Source organism: Lates calcarifer, linkage group LG20, assembly GCF_001640805.2.
Source record: "Lates calcarifer isolate ASB-BC8 linkage group LG20, TLL_Latcal_v3, whole genome shotgun sequence".
NCBI lineage: Eukaryota > Metazoa > Chordata > Actinopteri > Centropomidae > Lates > Lates calcarifer.
The window spans coordinates 4,945,044-4,972,285 of record NC_066852.1 but is presented as its reverse complement, the minus strand read 5'-3'; the positions used below and the strand labels follow the sequence as shown (position 1 = coordinate 4,972,285).

Below are 27,242 nucleotides of genomic sequence, written 5' to 3'. Positions count from 1 at the left end.
TTAATCACATACAAAACATGCAATCAAACAAAAATAATCAACAATAAATAAAAAAAGAAGTGCCACAGACACAGAGGCAGCTGCAGCATGCAAATATATAAATCAAATAGCCACATGCTTCTAAAAACAGCAGGATGGAGCATCGCCAAGGAAATCAACATCTAGGTGTAACCAGTATAAACACCACACTGGGTGTAAACAACAAAAACACACATATTAAAGCAAAGAGAGCCTTGTGCTCCACTAAGTCTAGCCCTAGGTCCATTTTCTTTGCTGGTTAATTTGCAGTGCATAATAGAGCCAATCCACTCAGCCTCTCTTCTACTACTGCACTCTTCAAATAATGGATGTTCAAAACCATACCCCTTGGACCAGAGATTTTATTCATTTGACTTGGTAGAGCTACACTGAGATAAAAGATTTCACATATGTACACATTATTAACACATAATGAAAGGGGCTATAAAATGAATATATTTTCATGCTTAAGTACATTTTGCTGTTATCACATGTGTGATAACAGCAAAATGAAAGCAGGACTTTTCAAACTTTGTTTCAAACTTTTGTTCTGACAGTTAAAACCCAGTTTCCTTAAATCTTCTCTCACTCTCGTGAGGAAAAGTTGGAGCTAAAAGATCCACCACACATTTCACTGTTGCATTGTCTGACTGGAGAATAGGCATAAATGTATAATTCATATTCTGACAAACAACAATGTGCGGTATTGTAACATTGCATACTATACCATATTGGTTTTGTGCCCTCCAGATAACGACACATTGTTGCACTTCTGCCCTGTATCTGCTCCTCTCTGTGAATGAAGCACATTTACCAACACAATGACAGTTGACATTCAAAAAAATAAAAAATACATTTTAAAAAAATACAAAGAAATACACCCCACATTCACACCAGCCCTGATGTTAAATAAACACCCAGAAAGGAGAGCATCCTTTTCCTCTTTGGGCAGCCTCTTGATTCCATTTTCTAATTAATTACTGGCTGTAACACCTTGGCTGTGCCGACATGAAGACTGACGTGTCCTCGGGCCCCCAGTCACATCCACCAGCAGCTCCGGTGGCAGGGGAGCTGTGTTTTTAATCACCTGGCCACTGGCATTATCAAGCTGGAGGACCCATCACCTGCTCTGCACACAGATGCTTGTTCATTCATCTCTGCTGGAGGTCAGTGTGGCTGAGCAAGTGGTGCCTGCTGTGTCCTCAAACCACTGTGCCTCACCCCTCCATATTTAGAGCCTCTTAAAGGCACGACATGTTGCATTTTACCCTCTATGAATCATTACCACATTAGTTATGTGGCATTAGTCTAATTGCTGTAAACAGAAGACGATTGCGAGGAAGCCTCTTCACTGCATTTTGCCACCATGTACGTTTGGCAGGAAATCTATTGGATCATTTTACTGCTGTTATAAAAGGCCTGTTTCACAGAACATATGAGACACTGGTTCTGTTTTGCACATAATACACAGCCTAATTCCTGTTTCAGTATTCAGGGCAATTTGAAAATTACACTAGGTGATTTTTGGGGGTATTAAGGTACTCTTATTAGTTTGTAAACACATAACCACCAACAAGAAGCAGGTTTTGGCAAGAGGACCAGAAAATTGTTATTCTAAAGTGAGGAAGACATGGAAAACATCATGCCTGTGTCCTGACATCTCACCACCTCTCTCTACTGTCAGTTCCAAAAAAAAAAAAAAAGAAAAAAAAAAGAAGTTGTGCTTCTATCCTAGTGGTGTACAACAACAATGGTTTACGTACAACAGCATATGGACAAAATACTCTATGTGGTATAACATTACTGTTGTAATCCCCTGCTCTGGCCTACACAATAACACACTGCAGTTAGAACCTAACTTTACACTAGTTACTTTCATTAGCCATATAACCACATCAGCTGCTCTCCCATTCAAATAGGTTGCATTAGATAAATTCTAGGTGCTTTCCAAACCTTTTCAGTCTTTATTTATTTATTTTGTATGTACTTTAATGTACTCAGACCAGAATCTGTTAGAGAGCAAATTGTGTCCGACTATGTTGGACCACAATTTGTTTAAAGAACAACATTATGAGTTATGTAACTAGGGTTACAGATTAAGTTCTCTTTTGTCTAGGTGACACAGATTTCAGGAAAATAAAGTTAAAATGTTGTATTTTACGCAGAATGACTTAGTCATGTTTAGATGTGAAGATACAAAAGAGAAGAAACAAAAAATAAAACATTTACTTTTCTAGACTTACTTTACAGGCTGGTCCACCCATATTTGATAATATGAAACAGCTGGTCAGATAACGTTTCCCTCAATACAAGATCCATTTTTAGTTGACACATTCAAATATAGAAGCTTGTGTGCTTGGTGAATGCACTAGTGACTTGGGTTTCTGTGTATTGTGTTTCCACACAGCAAAGAGAAAATGAAGGAGGCTGAGGAGGCAGCCAGATGGCTGTGTACACTGGTCTCTCTTTATAGTGAACCAACAAAAACTGCGTGCCACATCATGTGCAATTTGCTAAATTGTTGAACTTTTGTCAACTTTGTCAGCACCACTTTGTCACTTTGAAACACAGCACTGTGTTTTCCCAAATACTTATCCACTACTGACTTTTTATGTAGAAAAGGTGCTGAGAGCCGTGTATAGAGGGGGACAACAAAGCCTCAAGTTTGACATTTGGACTTGCTTTGTAATGAAGTGCCTGTGACTTTTTGTTGTAGCAGATACCTTGGTAAACTAAACATAGCCAGGAGATCCACAGGTAATTAAGTATACTAATTAAATAGACAGAAAAGGAAGGGAGAGAAAGCAATTATGCTCATTCAAGAGAAACTTAACAGCCACTGAAAATATTGTACTTCTCTCCTTGCTGTAGTGATAAGGAAGCCCCCTCTAGGGTGTGTCAGTACACAGTGCCATCAGAGTTGGGTGTGGTTACAGGTGAAATAGAGCCATCAATAATGCTGGCTGTGGTCAGAGATGAGAGCAGGCAGGGAGAACACTGCATTTCAGCTTGGCGTAAATTACTCATCTTAAAATTGTCTCCGAAAACTTTATCAATTTATAGCCTAAAGTGATTCTACATCATAAAACTGAATATGAAAATGTACAGGGATACTAAATATGTTCCTAAATCTATATCCTGCAGTAATATCTAACTAAGTTTTTAATTTTTAGTGAAAATAAATACATATTAGTCTGACTTAATGTAGAATTCCAACATTTCATGGCTTTGGGTACTGACCTTTGCCTTAGTGTTGCATTAAAATATGTACTGTTTATGTAATCTCTACTTCAACTTTTACCAGTTTGAGAGAACACAATTTTCCAAATGAAAGGGGAAAAAAGTTAATTTCTGTCATCAGTGAATGATAACAAAATGATCACACATTTGCTTATATTTTATATACTTTATGTGAGTGTGTGTTCTTTACATGTACATTACCAAGATGTGTATAGGTGTATAACTGTGTTACTGGGATGGAGGCAATATAGTAATAGTCATATAGCATTAAAGGAATATAATATTGGATGGCTCAAGTCTGATTTTTGTAATTATATGTAATAAGTGTTGTGTATAATTGTCCTTCTCATAACACAATTTATTTTGTCATCACTCTTGTTTCTGTAATCCAGTTTTGTGAATGGGTACATCATTAATATGTAAATGTCTGAAAAGAAGTAGAGCAAAAGTTACAATTAATTACCTACAGTTAATTACATTTTGTAATTTTATTTGACTAAACAGACATACAGATATGATTCACCTATGTGTAGCAAGTACAATTGTGTGTAAATCTCAAAATATGGCTTCATGTGGTCACCTGAATTATATCAGTAAGTTAAGGGATATATACTGGTTACACATGTTGTAAACTAGGGTCCATGTCAACAGCAAAAGCAGGCTGCACACAGTATTCTAAATTAACCAACTGACAAGGCTTTAAGCAGTGCATGCTAATTGTATCGGTAAATTCAAAGGTCAGTGAGATGCAGAAGAGCATATCTCTCCAGCTCTGATCCCCTGGCACAGACCACACATTATGACCACATTATTCATTACTTTCATTTATATTGAAAACAGATAATTTCTACTATATTTTTTAAATTGTTTAATTTTATATAATACTATTATTTACGGACAAAAAATATGTTTTTAATTGTGTTTCACCATTATGTTTTAAGTTATTCTAAGGCAAATCAATTAAGTTCTTTGATTACAGAGTTATATGACTAGTTGACAGCAGCTTATTAACCCTGCAGGGAACCATGACAACTGCTCTGACATTTACAGAGAAATAAATGACATCCCACTGATGACTCAAACAAGATGAAATATTAGACATGTATTATTTATTATGGAGAGTTATAGTAAACCAGTAAACTTACAGACTTATCTAAAATGTTGGTCTTTATGCACTGAGTTGGCCTTTGAAGTAATAAAAAACCCTAAACAGCATTACAAATAACATTCAGCAACACTGAAAGTTTTTTTTGTTTTGTTTTGGGTTTTTTTTCTCTGTTCATCACCTGCCAGAGAACCGTTCACTGATCTTGTGCATAAAGCAGTGGAGACCAGTATCTTACCTTATGCAACAAAATAAAATAAAAATAACTCAGCTGTGGAAAGTGTTGTATTTACCTTGATGTAAATTCAACTACAGTTCTTATTGTTGGTTGGTTCTACAATAGCACCCTAACCATTCATCAGAAGTGTCAAAATAAGATTGTTTTAATTGCAAAAAACTAAACTGTAAATTTAGTAAAACTAAATGACGAGATGACATTAAACTACATTTTAAAAAGGATATTCTGACTTTTGCTCAATTGCATTAATGACCTTAAAGGTCAAGTTACCATAAGTGAGTTAAGTTACAGCAAAGGTAACTTCTGACCCTTGATTTGAGACTACAGTTTCACAAGGTATACCCAATCAAGAACCCAAACACACACACAAACATACACATATCAAGCTGGTTTAGTCAGAGAGATTAAATCATGTCTTACTCCAAGTCAGTCTGATGCTTGGCTAATGAGTAGTTTGGCAAAGATACATGATGAAGAAGAAAATCAATCATGTATAAAACCACAGCAAGCCAGAGAATTGTCAAATTTGTCAGCTAATTTCATGCTAATTGAGTCCCCAACCCGGGGTTATTTTTAACCTCATAACTGCTCTGATCACGTGGGATGGCAAGGCCGTTGCTCACGTGTCATTAATTAAGCTAAAAACATCAATCATGATTTTCTTTCTCCCCTCAGTACCAGCCAGGATCACCAACATATCAAGGGACATCACAGTGAACGAGGGCAGCAGTGTTAATCTTATGTGCCTGGCAGTCGGTCGACCTGAGGCCAACATCATCTGGAAGCACCATTCACCAAGAGGTAAGCCACAAGGTCTATATTTTATTTTATTTTACTTTATTATCTTAAACATGTCTTTTATGTCAAAACCCTGTCACACAGTGATCCATTCTGCCAGTAGAATAATAAGTTGATGAGCGCAGTTCGATGGATTTGCAGATTTAGATGTGCTATTAGGATACAATCTTCTACTATTTAGAGCCATAAATGTGCAAAACTAACAACTGCAGCTTGAATTTGTGAGATGTTGTGGGTAAAGTACAGAATCAGATGTTGGAATGTTACAAAATAAAAGATTTATATTATGTTTCTTAACAGATTTGTATATGTTTTGTGCAATGCCATCTCATATATCTAAAATCCTTACCTCAACTCTGTAATGTAGATATTTCAGAACGTTTTCATCATTTTCTTTAACTGTCAAGGGTAATTTACAAAACAAATGTGTCAGGCAAAGCTGCAACATTATTACCTTAGTGTAAAGGTGACTGAACTACCCCTCCCACACGTGTGACCTGATGTCGATATTCCTACGTAACACACACCTCCAACACTTGCTTCACATGAATATTTGCCTACGTGCGGAATAGCCTTTTACCTCCAGCAGGATATCTATCTGTAGCTTTTGTGTTAACATAGGCACGAGAGGATTTATACTGAATAGCACCAGGATTGAACCAATTGACTAAGATCTTGTTTTGGTGGATTTGACGGGGTTATAGCTGCACAACCTGTGGCCTAACAGGGACTCAGCTCCAATCAACCATGATTTGGCTAGAGGCCACAGCTGGTTTGGTCGGTTCTGTTGTGTTGGCACCTCACAGCCTGAAAGAGAGCCAAGAAGCTCTACGTGCCTGTATGTGTGTGCATGCATGTGTGTTCTGTGTTCTAATTGTGTCGGCATTGTGCTTCCCACTGAGCATTCAGCAGTGTGAGTCATGCGCTGCTTCTCTATAGGATCAGAGGTTCAGCCTCCAACATGACATGAATGCTTACAGCCCAGCTGTTCCACTCTCCCTCCACGTTATCTAGAGCCAGAAAATCTGGTTCTCACAGCACAGGCCCCCCACCACCTCAGCCATCTCTTCATTTACTGGTTCCCCAATATTTACTCTAAGTATCATGATCTCTTCACAAACCATTTGCTTGAAGTGCACTGTAAATTACATTGAATGTTCATAGGATTTGTCACTCATTTAGCACTTAAAGCTAATATTATGTCATTTTAGATGTTTAAATGGGTAATACTGTTATATTATTGTCCAGTGCAAGCTGCAGCAAACTGTACCAGTGACCTGTTGATGCTATAAATAGTGTGTTGACAATAGAAGCTGATAAAAGTGACATTACATAATGTATATTTAATGCTGATATCCCTCTGTCCCGTGCTAGCTCAAAGTCACAAAGAGAAACTAGAAGACAGACATTCTGCTCATAAAAGAAGAGAAACTAACATACCGGATGATTTTATTTTAAACACTGTTAACAATACATTTTTTTTTCTGTTTTACAAGAGAAAAAATAATATAAAATAAGCCAGTAGAGTTCCATGTGGTTTAAAACTGCCCTGATAGAAGAAAGAAAGGAAGTCACCCCTCGCTGCTAAGTAAGAGGAGCAAATGAAGCAATAGAACCACACTTCAAGCGTAATATACAGGCATCCATGGCCAGAGAGCCTGATATGCTACATTTTATGTGTGTGTGTGTGTGTATCTTATTCTCAACAGGGAAGATAATGGGTTATCTTACTTGACATTTCTCTGAGTTGCACTAATGAAAAGGGGAGATGTTTGGGCAGCCAAAGAAATTCTCACAGGGAGTCAGAATCTTAAATGTTTTTCCTGCAGAGTGGCATTTTCCTGACTAGCTCCTCGCCGTTTGCTTTTCATGTTTGTCACCAGCGATAATGGACTGCTCCCTCAGAGGATACTGTTTGTGTCTGTTGGTACAGCACTGAAGTGAGCAGCCTTCTCCCAGAGTCAAACTACATCTCTAGAAAATTTCAAATCCGCAATGTAGCTTGCCTTACCATTTGATAGTTGTTTTTCCATGGTGTATCATTTAAAATTTCCACACTCACATGGTGCCAGGAACATGAGCAAATGTACTGTAGCAGCTGATGATGCAGAAAGATGCCTCACATTTCAATGTGAAAAGTGACAAGTGACATGAGAATATTGGCTCTGGCAAACATGGCAGGAATATGGGAATATGGGAACAATATTAAAGTTGCACTTCTGAATTTGAGCCTGAAGTTTAATTAACAATGTAAACTGTGATTTTGTCATATTCCCTGTTACTGATGAATATGAATTATGTTGCCATTTCACTGTTGAATGAGAGGAGATGCTGAAGCTGCTACAATGTCTGCCAATAAATCCTCCAACAGAAATTGTGACACACATATGACTTTGTGCAGACAGTAGCAGCCCATGAACACATGCCCTCTATGGTCATTTATTTAATATACTGTATGTAGCCTGTCATTTAAAGTATCATCTTTATTTTGTGCACTGCAAGACTGTGTCCCCATTTCAACTCAGTAGGGACTACATAAATTATTCAGCAGTGTCCACTGAAACCCTGGCTGCTGGCCACTAAAAGGATTAGAAGATATATGGTTGGAGAAAACAGTTTATTCAGGGGACAATGCAATATGGATCCTTTCGACCCATTAAGACACATCAAAGTAGTTGGGTTGTGAATGTACACTCTCACGTGTTTCAGTTGTGCTTTTCCTTTTCAAATTACTACAGACTGAAAGGTGGCTGTTATTGGTATTGAATTTTGCAGTTTGAAAGTTGCAGAACAGAAACAACAAATGTTATGACACAACAAGCTACCATTGGTTTTAGTGATTTTCATGGTTTCATGTTAAGGAATACACACTCTTCTAGTTACCCTGTATTCTAGGTATGGCAGTCGGTCTGTCAGTCTGTCCACCACTTGAGCTCAGTATATCTTGACAACCACTGAACTGGTCATGATGACATTGGGCATACACAGTAATGCCCCCCTCTTGATCAACTGTAATAATATCATTCCCTGACTGTCTGTGCACCATCATTAAATGCAAATTTTAGTTTGTCAAATACTGTATTGTGTTTGTTTAATGCAACAAGCTGAACTAAAATGGTTAACGTGGTCACTTATTTTTATCTATTTATTATTTATTTATTTATTTCCACATACACATGTACTAAGTTCAAATAGACATGTACAATGTGTGGAAAATGACCAATGACAATGTGAGGCTTAAATGGGTGGCTACCCAAAAAGTAGAATAAGTTTACAGACAACTGAAGAGAAAATAAAAATAACCTATAAAACATGGAGAACTGAATCACTGAATTCTTCGCAAACAGTTGCTTATTGACACATTCATTTGGAGTGGTTTTTGTGTCCAAACCCAACATTCGCTCTCATTTAGCTCTGTTTTAAGTCTGTACCAACTCTTGAGTGAAATATCTGGCTATTAAGTGGTTAAATATTCTGCCATATTCTGCCTGATTGGCTTTTTCTCTGAATATGGTCCCCTACAGTGGCGGGTCCAGTTTTGCAAAGAACAACAGAGACTTGAAGCCATGTCTATTAACCAAAACTGTGAAGTTTACTCAACCTTAAACACAAATGCTTCTTTGCCTAAACCTAACCACACAGCAGTCTCAAGATGTGAACCCATGTCTCTGGTCTAAAGTCCTGAGCTTTGTACACCCGCCAGCCACCACAATTCATTTTTGTATGTAATACAAGAATGCATCACTATGTTTACTGAAAACAACCAACCAACCAACCAACCAAACAAACAAACAAACAAACAAAAACTAATGAAAAAAAATAAAAAATAATAATAAATATTTTTTTGTTTGTTTGTTTGTTTTTTATTGTTTCATTTTGTTTCCCCTACAGAACTGGCTTTATTTTTTATTTTTCGTTCATTAATATTTTTTCTGAGTTTCAGATTTTGAGTTCTGACAAGTAAATTGTGAGGCAAAAAGCTTACATGACATCTGAGAGCCAATCTTTTGTAAAATTGGCAGTGTGGAGCATGACTGACAGAACCACAGCAGCACAGACAGGTGTTGTCAACTTGTGATTAGACTCCTGATGAGTGCCATTCAAAGTGTTATACAGCAGAAATGAATGGTGTGCTATTTGCAGTGATGTTGCCCTCCAATAAGAACAATACCCCAGCATTGCCTGCTGACACTGGTGAAGCAGTTATGAGTTAGTATAAGGGATGTGTGCAGGTGTTTGTCACCTGGGAGAAAAAGGATCCTTAGAAATAAGAAATAAATAACTGAAGTACTGGGGCTGGCAGAAACTTTTTTTAGAGGAAAATAGACTCGTCTTTTTGCATAGAAAACAAAACAGTTCACTATAATGACAAGGTCCATCACAAGGTACGAAATAGGAAATAATGAATGTATCTGACCATTTCAGATGCAGATGGCAACATGTCTATATGTGGTATTGTAGCATTTGTTTAGCAGGTTGCTCCAAATTGAAGGATGGCCATTCATCGTTCCATTTTAATAGATAGGTAGTGGCTAAAATACAGCTAAGAATTCAATGTTTTTTTTTGCTTTTTTTTTTTTACTCCACTGTGTTATGTCTATCTCAGCCTGCCAGTGTTGCAGTGCTGCTCTTTTTTACTATAGCCAGTTCTACAGTGTGAGCATCCTGCTGCTTAGACAAGAGAAAATTGGTATATATGGAATGTGAAAAATTTATTTGGGCCCTCCAACTAACTTTGAGTTCTTACTCAGAGGTTGGCAAAAATACATGAATTCACTAAACTCTAACACTAACAATCTGTCTTATTAAGTAAAAATAAGGTGTGCAATATTTAGCAGCTACAGCTAATGTGTCAGATACATATTGTGTGTTGGAGGAGGACAGTATCAGCGAAAAATAAAATAAAAGATTTAGCCCATGGGTTGTCATGCAAACATCTTATTGTGACCCATAGTCAAGCTTTACTGTCAGATGACCTGTAGCAACCATATTATTTATGACAAGAGCAAAGGAGGAAGTCAGGTGACTTAGTTCATAGAGTGACAAAGTCTGCATTAGGAGGAGGTTGGCTTGGGTGACATGGATGTGGATGAGATGACAAAACATAGGACTTTCACACAGGAGACCACTGCTCATTTCCTCCAGCCAATTATTTTACCACAACCTTAATTGTATTTTATAAGCATGATAATGAAGGTCCCCTAACCTTAAGTACTTATTTGAAACTACAATCTATACATAAACCTAATCAAGTAGTTTTTATGCCTAACCAAACTGTGACTGTTCCATATGCTTAATCACATGTTTATTATTGCAACCAAGGACACTAAAACAGTGGGGGAGACCTCCACTCTCTCAATCTATCCACAGCAAAAACATTGCAACATTTTCACAATAATAAACACCATAGGTCCAGACACCTGCTGCTGTAGGGGTGTAATCTCATGTCATATCAAAGGGTAGAGACAAATGACCTAAATGGCCATTTGGATTGGAGGACTTCATTCATATGCAGATACCCAATATTAAAGGACTTAGATTGGACAAAAATGTTTGACAGGAACATCCCTAGTTTATATAGTGACAGTATTGACTCTAAAGACATGCGGTTTATAATGTCAGTAATTCTTAGCTTCCCAAGCTATCTGTCCTTGCTAGTCAAAGCTAGTTATCCTACATGGGATGACATACATGGGCTGACTTGTGGTACTGCTGCTTCCACATGACCTAGACTTTCCAGACTGGACCTATGAAAATATAAGCTCAAAGATAATGTGACAGAGAGCTGTGCCCCACATGCTGAGAAGATGCCAGTAGGAAATGGAAATACCCAAATGAAGGCTATACAGTGATACCACTGATACATCATGTAGGAAGGTATCTCACAGGTTTATAGACAATCTTCATGTCTACATACTGCATGTGTAAATCTCTGTGTAGATCTCACATCTAACAGTCAAAGACAGACGCTTCAGTAACGGCTTTGGGTTTTTATTCTATTGCAGTCAACTTGCATGCAAGAATTTCAAGTCAGGTTTTTTTTCCACCATTCAACTCCTTCTTAATAGTCATGTCCAATGCTTTTTCTGGCTGAGAAACATCAACACCCTCGTGCTATTAAGCCTTGCTCATAACTAGTAATAGACCAATATGGTTTTTTCAAGGCCAATACCGATACTGATTATTAGTAGTTAAGGAGGCCGAAAACCGATATTTGGAGCTGATATTCATTTGCAGTAAAAGTGAAAATACTGGTGTCGAAATTTTCAATAATACAAACTTATACTTTGTTTAAATGTCTTTAAGCATATGTTTATTAAGCAGCTTTTCAGATTTGCAACATGTTAAAGGGTTTTTTTTTTTTTTTTTTAATCTTAGACAATAGACATCTTTGTTTTAAAATTCTAACAAAAAGTGCAGGGAGCTCCCAGGGTCAGCAGCATCTCTTATAAAGTTAACTGAAATTTAAAATAAATAAATAAATAGCTTCCTGAAGTTTTATAAAGTAAATAAAACAAAGTTAAATAAAATTTGCACAGAAATGTGAGTCTCAAATCAATTAGTAGTCCCAACTGAGCAGCACCAGATTGTGGTGCAAAAAGCAGAGTTGTTCAGTGTGTGTGAGCACAGTGCATGCACGGTTTTCGCTGCTGATTGGCTGTTGCTGTGGCTCTGTGTGTAACCAATCAGATGGTGCTGTGGGTGGGACAATGCTGGAGACAGAGTAGTGACTGCAGACAGAGAGGCGCGGCTGCATCAGAGCCAAAATAACCCAGTTTTAAATTGATCTCTTATCAGCCGTTGGATTAAAAAAAACGGCCGATGCTGATATCCGTCAAAATGCAGAATATCGGCCTGGCCGATAATCGGTTTATCCCTACTCTAACTAACTTCCCTAACCTCGTTTGTATGACCCTCTCCTCCTCCAAACCCTTGTTTGGAACTACTGTAACACCTCACCAAGAAGAACATTAGAGGACATAAAAGCAGTGGAGGAGGCCTCCACTCTGTCCTATCTATTCACAGCAATAACATTACAACACCTCAGTCAATGGCTGGCATCAACAATAGAGGTCAGCGGGGTAGAAATAAGTCTCATTTCCACTGTCTTTGCTCAGTTGGCTGTTGCAATCCATGGATACATGAAACCATAAAGAGCCCCATGGCAGCTAGCCTGTTGTTCATCAATCTAAAGTAGATGACATGCCTGGCAACACAAGTGCTGGCCTCCATTTACTCTGATAAATAATTATGGATTCCAGTAAATAGCCATATTCACCCATTCTAAAGTCTGACATTGACAAAAGCTTTTGCCTTCTCCTGCTTACTCAGCTTTTATGTATTAACAAACTAACTTGATGTACAACTAACTTCCATTCACCTTTCTCAGTGTAGTTGAGGACAAGTAGTTTATTGATCCAAGATAGGCTGTGATGTTCAAATGAAGTGATACCCTCAACTCCCCATCAACTGTCTTCCATTGCATGCCTTTCACCAGCAACCAGCTCAACAAGAACATTTCCAAAGTGAGAGAACATGACAGATACAGAAACAGTCTCATCCTAATTGGTAAAGTATGTGCATGCAAATTACAATGAATGGCCAACCCCATACAGCCCTACAAAAGACTAAAGTTTATGAAAACAATCAATTATACATTGCATTTGTGTATGGCCAGGTAATTTATTTTGCAAGCACCTCACCACAGATGTACAGTCTATAATTATTATGCAATTGGTTATATTCAGGGGTTTGATAATAAAACATTTTTTTTTTTCAAGAAAGCAGATGGTCTAATTTACCAGTGCCTTCATCCAAAACATACATAACAGGATTTCTGTTTACTTTGACATTGAACGAGAAATAGATAGAAAAGACATTTCTCAGTCTACAACAGTTATAGGAGTCCACCTTGATACACTAGATATTTTAATCATAATATGAATTGAACTTCCAGCACTGGTTAAACTTTCAGTTTAAAAATATGTTTAATTTTGACGCTGTTACTCTTTAGCTTTTTTTGTAGATGTATATATAGGCCTTCACGAAGCTTTTCACTGTGTAACATAAATATTATTATCAAGAGACACCACCCCACTTTTAAGCAGTAGTCACAGGGTTTATTAGAGGGTTTTCCTAATGCCAGTATTATGTGATCTCTGTGGAGAAGGGGCTAATAATAAACACATGGTTAATGTTCTCAGTTTAGTTAGGTTTAGGCCTTAAATTACTTTGTTAAGTTTAGGAAAAGATCATGGTTTTGGTTAAAATGGTTGTGGAAAAGTTATGGATTAATGAAACAACAGTGACTTCTGGGTTCAAACAAGAACCGAACAGCAGTCGAGCCACCAGATATTGCTTAACAACGTAAAGTAATTATGGGTCATAATAAGCTGAACAGACAATCTATGGGTGTGTGTCAACAATTTCATTTATGAAAAACAAGGTCAATGAAGTTGAGGGCCACACAAGTGTGGAGTGGTCATACAGAGAAAAATTCTATATGTATTTAGGCCACACTTAACTACATCAAGCCACAAAATGCTATTTCATGTGCATGACATACAATTCGTTCCTACGTTTTAATTAATTATTTCCCACATTTTAATTAAATTGTGTGCACCAGATAAGTGTGTATACAAAGAGCCATGACACCCTCTGCATCTACTTCAAATATCAGTGTCAAGTTGATTATTAGCTGGTAAGTCAATATAAGTCATTGTGGTTACATTAATTGAATACATAATACATTAATTAGTTGTTAATCATGAGAATGTAAATCAAGAGATAACCTGGGCCACACCACTTCACCTGTGTGACTACCTAGCTAAACTGCTGCAGCTCATAGGCAGCTTTTTAACACTATATATTATTATATATATATATATATATATATATATAAATCTGAGACCACAATATGCGGTATAAATATTACATCAAAACAATAAAAATCGTTATATATACATATAGTTTACTATTACTATACAAGAATTATATTATATTATTCTTATATATATTACTGTTTATATATTATTTTGACAAAAGTGCAAGGGCCAGTTATAAAAGTCTGAATCAGAATCGCAATGTGTTGCTTTAATTAAAAAAAAAAAGAAGTAAAATAACTGTTAAAAATGCAGCTACTTGTGCTTCTCACATATAAAACTGGGTCAAACTAATTGGTGCCTGATTACCACCCAATAAAGAATTCACTGGTGCAGAGACTCAACTGTGCTTCACATAACAGTGCTATATCAGTCTTGTAATGATTTGAACATTTCTTTGCCATGCATATTCAGTAGATTTTTTTCCTTATTTTAAAAGGTTGACTTAGAGGTAAATCTGTAGCATTCTAAAAGTTTTAATCCATGTAACAAGGTGATACTGCATAACACCCTAAAAATAATGACTACAAACTTGGCACCTTTCACAAATGGATGCTTTATGTTTTTCACAAATAAAAGAACACAACAATAATTGGTGTTTTATACAGTTAGACCCAGGGTAAAAGAAAATTGCAAAAAGTTGTTCAAGGTTTCTTTAGGTACATGGTTAAATCAGGAGAGACTTAGAAGAAAAATATGCATGAATCTGGATTAGAACAGAATTTTATTGTGCACAGGAGAAACAGAGTTTTGGCGCTTAGACCCCAGCAGGAAGTAGATCCCCATGGAAAACATTCAGATTTTAAGTGGTGCTTCTGATATATAGGAAACTACTCCCCCCTGGAGCCTAGACCTGGTGGCAGTGATGGTGAGTGAGGCTTAGTCAGGTCAAGTATTTATGGCATGATCAAGGTTATTTCATGGCACTTAACGTATAGAGTACATAGACTGTCTCTTATGTTATTGTGTGAGAGACCCAACAGTTCCCACTATGAGCAGCACTAGGCAACAGTGGCAAGGAAAAACTTCCTTTTAAGAGGCAGAAACCTCGAGCAGAACCGGACTCAGAGTGGGCGGCCATCTGCCTCGACCAGTTGGGTTTAGAAAGACATGGAGGAGAGAATGAGGTCTGAGGTTGGGACAACTTCCTGTGAGGGAACTTCTGATCAGGGGTAGATGAAACGTGGCCAGGCATCCACAGTTGAGGTGGTGAAGGGGAGGAGGTGGGTCGTACAACGTCGCAATGCTGAAATGACAGCTGAATGACAGCAGAGAGAGAGAACATTTTAAACTGATACACCTTACAGATGATTGGCTCTAGATGGGCGTGTCAGGTCATAATTGGATGAAAACAGAATTAGTGGGTGGGGCTTAGAGATAGCAGGAAGCAGTTGTGATTCAGCAGGCCAGTGCAGATAGACAGTCTCCCTGATTGAACTTTTGCTAAGCATCATTTGTAGGAGGAAGCAGCACCGGAGTCTAGGAACATTTGAATTGAATACAGCATGAATGTAGGGTTTTAGTCACAGATCAATTGATGTGCGAGAGCTACCAGAATGCAGTGGCCTCCTCACAGAAACTGTCTGGAGATCAATGATGTAATCGGGAGCAAGACCATGAAGTGATTTGAAAACTGTGAAAAGGACCTTAAAAGCAACACATTGGCCGTAACTGCTGTTTTGTAGTATCAAACACTCACCACCTGTTGGTTTGAAAGATGGTTATACAGAATTAGTTGTTGTGTCCTTCATGGAGCACAGGAGCTGTTTCTAAGTTGTTTTTACAGTATACAGCATAATACACGTCTTCACTGTTTGTTTGGAGGGTTTATATATTTGTATACATAAACCAGAGTGCCTGCACATCCACTGGTCAGAACTACTCTATCCCAGCTCACTGGTTAGCTTCACAAATACAACTCTGCCTTGCTCAATGGGTTTACTTCTAAACAACATGCTCCTGACGAATGAACCAGTTGAACCGATATCAAAGTATGGAAAAGGTAAGTAGAGGGCCCTCTGAGCTCTGTGATATCAGTGAGCAGCTGTGCTGATGCACTTTGAGTTAATGCAAAATACTGTCCTAAACATATTTTACATGGGTAAGATGACTGTAATGAGACTGTTATGGGGGCACTATACTGTATAAGCTCTGGTTGACTGAAGATAGTTGTTTGGGTCCCAGGCAGTACTGTGAATTTGAGTTAAGCACTAGCAATAACATGTGACATTAACAAGTGACAGAGGGAATTAGAGCGAAGTCTGTTAAAATGTTTGGTTAAGGAACCCTACCAATTTGTTTGATGTTATTTCAGAGTTTGAAACTGTTGCCTTGTAGAAAATGTCATGTGTATTTGGATGTGTATTTTGCCTTCCTGAAAATTGTCCAAAACCTTTAATTTTGCTTCAGATGCAGTGATGTCCATATCCAGATCCATTCCAGTTCCATTCTCTCAAAGAAGTTGTTTCCATAAATACACTTATAAGTATTTTTTAAAATGTTTCCATTTTAGGCTCATACCAGTCTATTATCTCATTTTCCTTTATTTCAGTAGGCAAAAGCATTTAGACAGCAAGATGAGCATCTTTAAATTCATTGAGTGTCTTCTTAAATTTTACTACACCACTTAATTCCAGTATTTCCACTATCAGCAAACAGTAATCTAAGTTCATTCATTTTACGTGTGCAAGCGCTCAACTTCCCTCAGGGAGTTGCACTGAGAGTATTTAACCCATTTTCCATTTTAGTAATCTCTTCAGCCATCATTTTGCTTTAATTCAATAACTGATAATTGATCATTTTCTCTAACTGTATCTAACGGTATCCACTGGCATTTTTATCCAAATATTGCATCTTAACAAACATATTTCTCTCAACTCCATTTTCATTCTAATTTGACAGGCATCCAAACATCCTTATCCCATGACTTTCAATGATCATCTTTAAAGTTCTCAGTTCATCTTAATCATTGAATGATTTCATTTACTTACTGGTTTGAACTGTCTTTTGTTTTACTCACAGCCCTCTGCATATGGGCCAGTGAACTGGTTACTGTGCAATGTTATGGTTATGGCACTATATTCATGGAGCTTTCTTTTCAATTCATAAAGATCGAGCGGAGATTCCAGTGAGCATTGTGTCATTCCTCCATTGACAGCAGTTATTCCAGTGCATCAGTAGAGGAGGAGGAGCCAGTTGAGGTGGTTCAAGCTGGGGCCTGTCCCAGCTGACATTGGGAGAGAGGCAGGTTACACCCTGGACAGATCACTAGTCCATCGCAGCACCAACACATATAGACAAATAACCATTTACACTCACATTCACACCTATGGGTAATGTAGAGTCACCAATTAACCTAACTTCATGTCCTTGGATTGTGGGAGGAAGCCAGAGTACCCGGAGAGAACCCCAGGCACAGGAACATGCAAACTCCAAACAGAAAAGCCCCAGGCAACTATAGACAACGATAGATCAGGTTATGCCCATACTGGCCTTCTATACAGACAGAAGCTGTCACTGCTGTCAACTCTGTGGCAAGTTTTGTTGTCTGATTTAAATATGTTAATGTATATGTTAACATCCCAGAATTATACTGCCGCTACAACCAATAATATATTTAAGTTCTCATTTGTTTGCCATAGAGGCAAGCCTACTATAGTCTCAGATTTATATTCTTGGCTGATGGGAGGGAGCCATTCTGGTCATCCTCTGACCTCTACAAGGCATTTCCAAAACTGGATATTTTTAGTTTTATTTTTTTGTTATTATTATTAACATTTTTTGTCAGTGTGTGTTTTTGTTTTGGGCACCATTCTGAGTAAACTCTAGAGACTGGCACCAACAATCATGCCACGGTCACATTTTGTTTGCATTCTGAAGTGATGTTTAATGTGAACATTAACTCAAGTCCCTGACTTGTATCAGCAGGATTCTATGCACTGCACTGCTCTCACACAATTGATTGATTGGATAATTGCATGAATAAGCAGGTGTACCAGTGTTGTGTTCTATTCTGTTTCTCTTTTTCTTTTTTTTTTTTTAGGCTTCCTCCCACAGTCCAAAGACATGCAGACTATTTAGTGACTCTAAATTGTCTGTTGGTGTGAATGTGAGTGTGAATGGTTGTTTGTTTCTATAGGTTGGCCCTGCAATAGACTGGTGACATGACGGGGTGTACCCCGTCTTTCGCCAGTGTCAGCTGGGATTGGCTTCAGCCCCCCCGTGACCCACACAAAAAAGCAAAACTGTATACATATATAGTTTTGCACTTTTGTGTGGGATCACAATGTGTGTTACTATCCCTCTGCACCTGAGATTAAATGTTCAAAAGCAAGGCAAAAAACAATATGGTTTACGACCCATTTTGAGTGTTGACAGAATGTTTTTCACAGTCAGCCTTTAGTTTAGACAGCTGTGGCTCTGTGGCAGACAGCATCCCAAGTATTAATATGTATACAGAATGTCTGTCAAGAGGGACTTTAAATCAAGTCCCTGCCTTGAGGAAGTGAATTTCACTTTAAAACCTATTCTAGAACAATTGGCAGTAACATTACCTGAGTGTCATTTTCAGTTTCTTTCGTTAAGCCTTCAGTAGCAATCAGTAGTTAGTATACAGAAGGATGTCATGTCTGTAGAGGGATCACTTTGGTACTGCAAGCCAATTACTTTAAATCAGAAAGGGTCTAGTTTTGGAAAAATGTCTGGAGATGCTGATTGTTAGCCAGCCAGATCAAAACACAGTGCTGGCTGGTGAAATTAAGGATATAACATTAAAATAAGCATTTCGCAACAACCTATTCTGTGGCCTGTGTACTTCTGGGAAGTCTCCAAGCAAGCTTTCTTTTTAAATTTATTGGCCAAATGCACTTCTAAAATCACAGCGTGGAAGTGTGGGGTGTTGTTTGGCTGTTATAGGTGGCAAAGTAGTCTGCAGTTGTGAGAGTGCAGGGTGCGGATGTAGGTGTGTGTGTGTGTGTGTGTGGTTTGCAGGGGACCTGGAGGGCTCACTCAAACTTTCTGTTTCACCCTACCACCCACACAAGGTGCAAAAGGCTGTGAGAAAGAAGTGCCAGGCATTCAGAAAAACTATGGGCAAGAGTTAGTGAAAAGGGAGAGGGTCTGAGTGCAGCAAGTCTGCGAATGAGCTAGAGATGGAGAGAAAAAAAATAGCTGAGGAGGAACAGAGGAGCACAGGGGGCTAAAGGAAAGATTAGTGCACCAAGGAGCTCCCAATTTGCTTTTAGCGGTGTCTTATCCGGAGCATTTTGCAGGTAAAAGCCATCACAAAGCTATAGACAGGTGCAGACTGTTCTGAGGGAATGGTTTCTGCTCTCCTGTCCTATATCATTAATCACAAAACCAATGCAAGTAATTCCCCCTTGAAACAAAACCATTAATAACACATAGTAGGACATTTGCACTCAGGTGTTTCCCTTTTTAGTGCAGTATAGGGGAGGGGTTGTCTTGTCTTTTGACTGTGGGTTAGAAAGAATAATGTTTCCTAATTAATTGCTAAACAAGCAACATAATGAAACAAGGATAGAACTACATTTAAACAAGCAGTTGGTTTCGACATGAATGTAAAGAAAATTGTTTTTGCTGGGGAAATAACTCCTTCAATATTTGCTTTCAGAGTAGTGACCTGCCAATATTTTAATCCTCCACTGAGAATTCCTGCCATTGATACACAACCAAAATCACTGGAGATTTTCCTCTCCTGCTCACTGAACTGTACCCAGGTTGAGATAACAAGTAATTTGGACATGAAGATTCTTTATGAAAACTGAACCTGCTGTGGTGCTGGCAGTGTGTTAGTTAATCAATTTTTGTTGCTCTGCATACTCTTGGGATTCTCCACTGCTTAAGAATTAAAAGGATAAAAGGATATCCTGCCTTTTGTGCCCTGATGTCCCCTCCATAGCAACTTGTTTCGCATCACCAATGCTTTGTCTTACTCTGGTGAGGCATGTGCAAATTAAAGTGGATATTTCCACCAAGAAGTCTAAAGTTATTCAAAGTTTTTTGTTTGTTTGTTTCTGTTTGTGTTTGTTTTTCCCAGAAAATAGTTTGTCTTTAATCCTAACACCTGACACCAGGTTGTATTTGAGCTGAAATAAGAAATATTGTCATGCAAACCTACTGATGAGAGAACAGAAGCTGATTTCGTGAGGAACTAAACAGATTGCCATTACACTCTTATCATCTAATATCACTGACATTCAGCTTTTAACCTTGAGCGTCAAGTTCTCTGCAGTAATTTACTTTTGAAGTCATTCATCAGTCTTTGAAGGCAGACAGTTTCTTGAGAGGAGACAATAGATTATTGGATAGAATATGTGATAAAAGAAACTCTTGACACGATGTCCTCACAGATGACATAGCATGAGCAGCACTTTAGCAGAGCAGCAGCAGCTCCAGCTGGGGTTATGTTTATGGGTGTACAAATAAAATCTGAGCCATTGTGTGACCTCTGCAGACAACCGGATTAATTAAAGTAGGAGTGTATCTGTTCTGTCACATGTTTGAGATGGATAAATAAACATGGTTGAAAGGCCTCCAGTGCAGACACATCATAAGCTTTCTTTTTAAAAACAAAATAATTGTAATATACGTATAAGTTTTAGAGTGGAACTGGAATTAAAATTCAGTTTTGCTATTTAAAAAAAATACTGTAAATAACCACAAAGGAAATAAAAAAAGACAGTTGAGTGCTATTTACTGTTCTCCAGGAGACGCAAAATTGTTGTCCCCAAATTGTTGTTTGAGCACACACTATGTTACTTTGTGTCATGATACAAATCACGGAAATGTTAATTTAATCTGCAGTTTGTCTGTGCAAGCAGTTTATTGTGACCCTTAACAGCCACAGTAATTATGACGGGAGTAAAGGAGGAAGTCGGGTGGCTGAGAATAAGGAGCAACAAAGTCAGTTTTGGGAGGAAGTCGGGCTGGGTGGATGGGTAAACAAAACAGGACTTTCACACAAGAGACTGCTGTTTATTTCCTGTGTGAAACCTATAATCATTACTGTTTCTTTTACCCATGACAGTTCTACAACTCTTACTGCAGGTTTATTACTGCAACCATGACAACAAGGGTATTCCATGATCTTTTCCTAAACTTAACCAATGAGTAGAGAGGGAACAACTTAAATATATTGCCAGTATTAACATTTTGTGTCCTGGAAGGTAATTTCATCAAACATGTTTCTTAAATATCTTGACATAATCCTGGTGGGATTATATTCCTCTGAAACATATTTACTATTGCAAATCAATAGTGTATAAACATCATATCTGGCAGATAGGATTATATTAAGTTAAATTAAATTAAATGTCACAGTAGGCTTATTTCAGCAGATAACATCCACATCTAGTGTGGGTTTACACTTCCTGTGCTCTTAATACCGCATCCATTCATTATTTAATTAATATGTAATCCAGGTAAAATGTAAGTTAATATCTGCCTAATCCAGATGTAGGAGGAAGAAAATTGTAATTTACATAGTAGTCAAGTCCTAATTTATTTGTATTTATCCATTGGCTTAATTAAAGCATCAATTAGAATAACTGGAATACAGTGCTTTTTTAACAACAATAGACGTGTGCAACATGCCTTCTGTTTATTTCTGCTTTGATTGTCAGTACTTTGAAAACAGAGCCACCAGACATTGTTTTCGTCTCTATGCTCCCATTTTTCATCATGTTAGAGGGGAGAAATTAGCATCATCACAGGGACAGCATGGCATTGATCTCTATCACAAGTCTGACATAGTTCTGACACACAAACTTCCCTTTACTCCTCAGGCAGATAGTGGAGAGTTTTACAGTCAACACGCATGGATCTACAGATAAAAAGTCATGTACTCATTACAATTCCTTTAATGTGCTTTCCACATTAAATTGCCTGTATAAAGTTATCATTTTCTGGTAAGAATTTCTGGCACATGTAGTAGAAAATGATGACCTTACATTACTGTAACTGCCCATAATGGAAGAATATGCAGGTATCATTCAGAGAAAAACATCATTCAGCTGGATTCAGTTGAAATGTATCAAAAATGCCCAACTCTAGAACAAATGAGGGAGATTAATCATATCAGCTCATTCCAGTGCATCTAATTTAAAGTCATGTAGATTGGGTCTCACTCACTTGTGACCCACATTCTTTGCAAGCAAAAGAAAGAAAAAAATCCATTCACAGCCAAGAAAGTACTTCTACATTCTTGGCTCAGTTTCTCACATCTTGACAGAATGGGGACAGTCTAATTTGATATATGGCGATAAAAATTTTGCTTTCTCAGCAGAGCATAACAAATTATATATTGAAAAATGGTTACACTTTATTTCACAATGCCCTAATTATGGCAAGATAACAGCTTAATTATGAAAAAAATGACTTCACTTTGCCAGTATGTAGGTTGTGTAAACATTTGACAAATAATGAATGGAGAAAAACAAAAGTTGTGGGGAAGGTGAGACACCCAGAGTGCTCCATAAATACACATAAAACACTTGCAAAGCAATGTAACATGCTACCATATTATTGAACATATGGCGAACAACGTTTTGCATTAATTCATATGACTCAGCAACCCAATGTTGCAGTTTTTTTATGACTAAAATATACATAGGATGTAGTAATATTTAAAAAATCCTTGTGCTCTGACAAATAACAAAGACGGATTTAGATTTACAGACCAGCTCATACTGGTGCAATAATTTCCCTGTAAATCAATATCTGACTGACATGAGACAGCCTAATGAGTGTTATCATTATCATATTTATGAGTGACCATGGCACATCTTTATATGATAGAGAATGCCATATTTCAATAGAACAACCTTGCAATAAGTGCCAGTATCTCACGCCTTCCTCCATTTCTCATTTCAACTAAAGGTTGCCATCACCACCGCTGGTCTGCAATAACATAATATCCTTTCATACTCTTCCCATGTTTGACTTTCCTGACATATCCAATAAGTTGGCTGAACAAATTAGAAGTCCTCCTTTTGTTGGCATGAGCACCAGCATGCTCTGCACAAATTGTGAAAAGCAGGTAGGGCCCAGTGCGCTCCTCTGTGTACCTTTGTGTGCAGGGTTTTGTTTGTTCTCCGTGCTCCGTGTGTGTGTTTGTTTGTCTGTTTTCTCTATCTGTGCTATTAAGTGAGGTACAACAGCAGCCTGGAGTCATGATGCCCTCCCATTCTCCCTCCACACCGCACCGGCTTCTCTGACAGCAGAATCATTTTTCCTTTTCTTCCACGCGCCTTTGATGATGCCTCACGTTTACTCCCCTGAATGTGCTGTTTATTCCACTTGAAGCTTCCCCATCTCCGCCTCCCGCTGCATCATAATTTAATTGCTGAGCATTCTGCCATTCCCCCCACCCGTTTGTCTCATTTATTTTAAATGCATGACCTTTCCTGAGAACAATGATCAATCAATAGGTGTTTTCCCTCATCAGGCCCTTTCAAATTAAAACCGCTGAGTGAATTAAAAGCCTTTCAGAGCTGAAGTTATGAAGTGCAAGTGCCGTAACTCAGGCTGGGAAAAAGGCCAATCATCAGCATCCTTTATTTTTTTAGTCTTTTAAATTTATTTTTGACCGCAAGATTTTAACAAGCTTTAAATTATTCATATGTATTGATTACACATTCTGGGTGGATGAGCTACTGTATGTACTATAGACTACCAACGGACCACACAGTGTTGAAGATTTGAAGAGAAAGAAGTGCAAAGAGTTGATCAGCTCATGTTGAGGTATCCATCAGTTCCCCCCAAACTTATATTTACTAGCAAACACTGGGAGACATCGTCCAGCTGGGCTTGGAGAGGGATTATCCAAGGAACTGCTGCATTATTGATTAGATCTGTTAAAAACACCTGCCTCCGCATCTGGAACCAGTTAAAGTTCCTACAAGGTGTGGCTAAAGTCTACTAGCTGTTCAGCCTTGCCCTCTGTAACCAGGTAGGCATCTGTAGTCTATCACCAGATGGAAAACATGCGTCCTGCCAAATTATCCACTTTCACTCACAACTTTGAAACTCCACTTTACTTTCTGACTGCAAGACATATTTTCCTACATCTGAATAACATCTAGACTGACACACTACTGGATATGTGTGTGTGTGTGTGTGTGTGTATGTGTGTGTGTGTGTGTAGATAAATAGATAGACATATGAGAGGAGAGAGAGGAGAGAGTGTCATTTTTTGTCCTTTGTATTCACAATGTTAAATGCCTGTACTATGTCAGTGTGCTCCCTGTTTCTTGCTTAAGTGCCTAATTCTGTGTCTTAACGTCAGATTTCCGTCACTGCTGAGCTGAAGCCTCTGTGACAGACAGATCCTCAGGTATTGCTGTTCTAACCCAACAGGGATGACAGGGCATCTGTAGAGAAGTGAGAAATGCTACATGCTAAGTGGCTGTCACACGTTGGGTTGCAAGAGAACAGATGACAGTCACTTATCTACGTAGGTGGACATGGTTGTCAGAGGCTCAGCTCACAGGCTAAGTGATTAAGCAAGTCTGTTCCTCCACAGGCCTTTGGAGTGGAATCCCGCTGCCTATTGGCATCATGAGGACTTTTTTATCCCAGTGATTTCTGTTTGATTAAGCTATGTTTAACTAACCTATAATGGTTATCACAGAGCAAACAGGTAGGTAAATATAATTGAAATTGTGGCAAGTGGAACCTCGAGTTGCCTGTCATCATTAAAGCTGTGTGACATCAGTGCCTTCACAAAGAGGTTAATCTTTGGTTCAGAGTAAACATAATGGTGCTGTGTCCTGAGAGCAATTCATCATCCAATCTGCAGCAGCTTGCATAAATAAATAGAAATCTAAAGTAATGGATGCTTGCTTTCCATCCTGAAGCCCTTCCACTTGTCTTGCTCAATTTTAGCCTAAATCTCCTTTGTTCTAATCCAACCCACCTGCGGAGAAATGCCCCTGGGTATATTTCAGCTACTCCTCTTGTAGGTTTCAAAGGAGCAAAAACACTAATGAACTGTTCAATAGACTTAGGCTCTTTGGTCCCTAAAGCAATGGCTAATGGCTTGTGATCTCTCTCGAGAGCTCCCTAAAACCTTCTTAGCTAAAGCTCCTATATCAGATCATTACCGAGCCACCCTTAGCTGCATTTTGCGCATAGCGAGTTTCTTTTTTACATATTATAAAGCCAGTCGCCCACCTGATGAAGCCTGAATGCAAAGCGTATTCCCAGTTCACATCATGTTTCCTTTCATCTCACATGTGTAACCACTGTCTCCACACTGGCTTTGTCAAATGCCACAGGGGTGCAGCTGAGATGGTGTGCATGAATGCCTCACTGGTGGATCATTATTAATTATCATCAGGTAGAATTATCAGGCTGATGTAACACAGGCTTGGGAATTTCACACTCCACCGTCACACTGAATTTCTTCAGATTGTGCTAACAGTTGATAGGGGCAGACAGATTTTTGACAGCATGACGATCCAAGACTGCAGCATGTGACAAACACTGTATCACCTTAAATATAGTAGGTCAGCTCAGAAGTGTCTCTGTTCCCACAAAGGCTTTGTGACTGTCATGGCAGAGCCCTTTTCTAGAGTTTCTCCTGATCCTGTCATTCACTGGATACCATACATGTTCCCTGTCATAATACTTGAGGTATCCTCTGCATATTGTTATTTGTCAGTTACAGTGTACAAACTTGTTTCACATTTTGTAATGCAGTGCAGTTTCCATAGCACTGAGGTCTTCAAGAGCTACAATGGGAGAAAGACCTTTCACATAGTGGGTCAGCAGTACACGGCTGTTTTGTCTGTGAAGTCTGGCCTAAACTGGGCAATGAGCAAAATTAAGCAAAAATGTTAAAGTTAAAAAAAAATAATAATAATAATTTACTGATTTTGTTTTGTGCCCATACTGCCAGATCTCATTTTTTCACCTAAACCAGTTTTGATTAGATGTAAGTTGCTTGAATTTCTAGACATCAACAAATTTAGGGATTTAGGGAAGCAACCGGGTCTCATATCAAAACTCAAAATGTATATATGTGACCTTAAACTAAGGTAAAAATAATTGAATAATTAAAATAATTGATTCTTACATATTTTTTCCTCTTTCTTTCTCACTGATTTTTACTCAGATTTTATAGAACATTTTGGATGGATACAATGACCATAAATTCAACTTAGGAACCCTCCTGAGCTTGAGAGGTATTTCCTAAGAGCATTTAGTGTTAAACATAAGAAAATAAAATAAATACAGACAAATGGATTCAAAGTAGATCAGTGTTGCCATAATGCTCCCTCTTGTCAAACATATTGATTTGTTTGGGCTGAAATAAGACTTTCCTGTTGCATATTTTTTCTGTTCTTTTTATGCTGTGAATGTTGTTTGCCACATGCTTAAACAGCAGATATAATACAGAAATGATAATATCATGGTACTTGAGACTGTCCTGTAAAAAAATCAGCCTTTAGGTTGTCTGTGCAGCAGCTTATTATGGCCCACAGTTACGCCTTGTGACATTTAGCAGTCGTAGTAATCATAACTGGAACAAAGCAGATGATGTAGTATGAAGAGCGAGAAAGTCCATGTTAGGAATAGGTTGAGGTGAATGGGTGGGTCATTAACCACATGTTTATTATTGTTACTATGATGAATAAGCTCCAGTATACTTGCCACTGGCATGCTCCTGTGACCTGGATGGTCATTTGTGTTGGAAGACTTGTGATGCTCACAGTCAGTGTCCTGTATATTCATACTGTACTTAGTGGAACTGTCACTGCTGTATGTTAGTTTCAATGTGAATAATTATCATTTATAGTTAAAACATATATTTATTATTATTATTATTATTATTATTATTATTATTATTATTATTATTATTATTATTATTATGTCATGTTTATATTTATAATATAGAGCACAGCTTACATATGCAGATAAATATGCAAAGTTATGTTAA

The 27,242-nt window shown here is 38.0% G+C and overlaps 1 protein-coding gene across 1 annotated transcript in view; it reads left to right on the top strand.

The window, feature by feature from the left end:
* Positions 1-27,242, top strand: part of opcml (opioid binding protein/cell adhesion molecule-like) — a 251,801-nt gene that overhangs the window by 201,010 nt on the left and 23,549 nt on the right. The window contains 1 exon segment of the mRNA XM_018692216.2: positions 5,277-5,402. Coding sequence (XP_018547732.1) covers positions 5,277-5,402 — 126 coding nt within the window.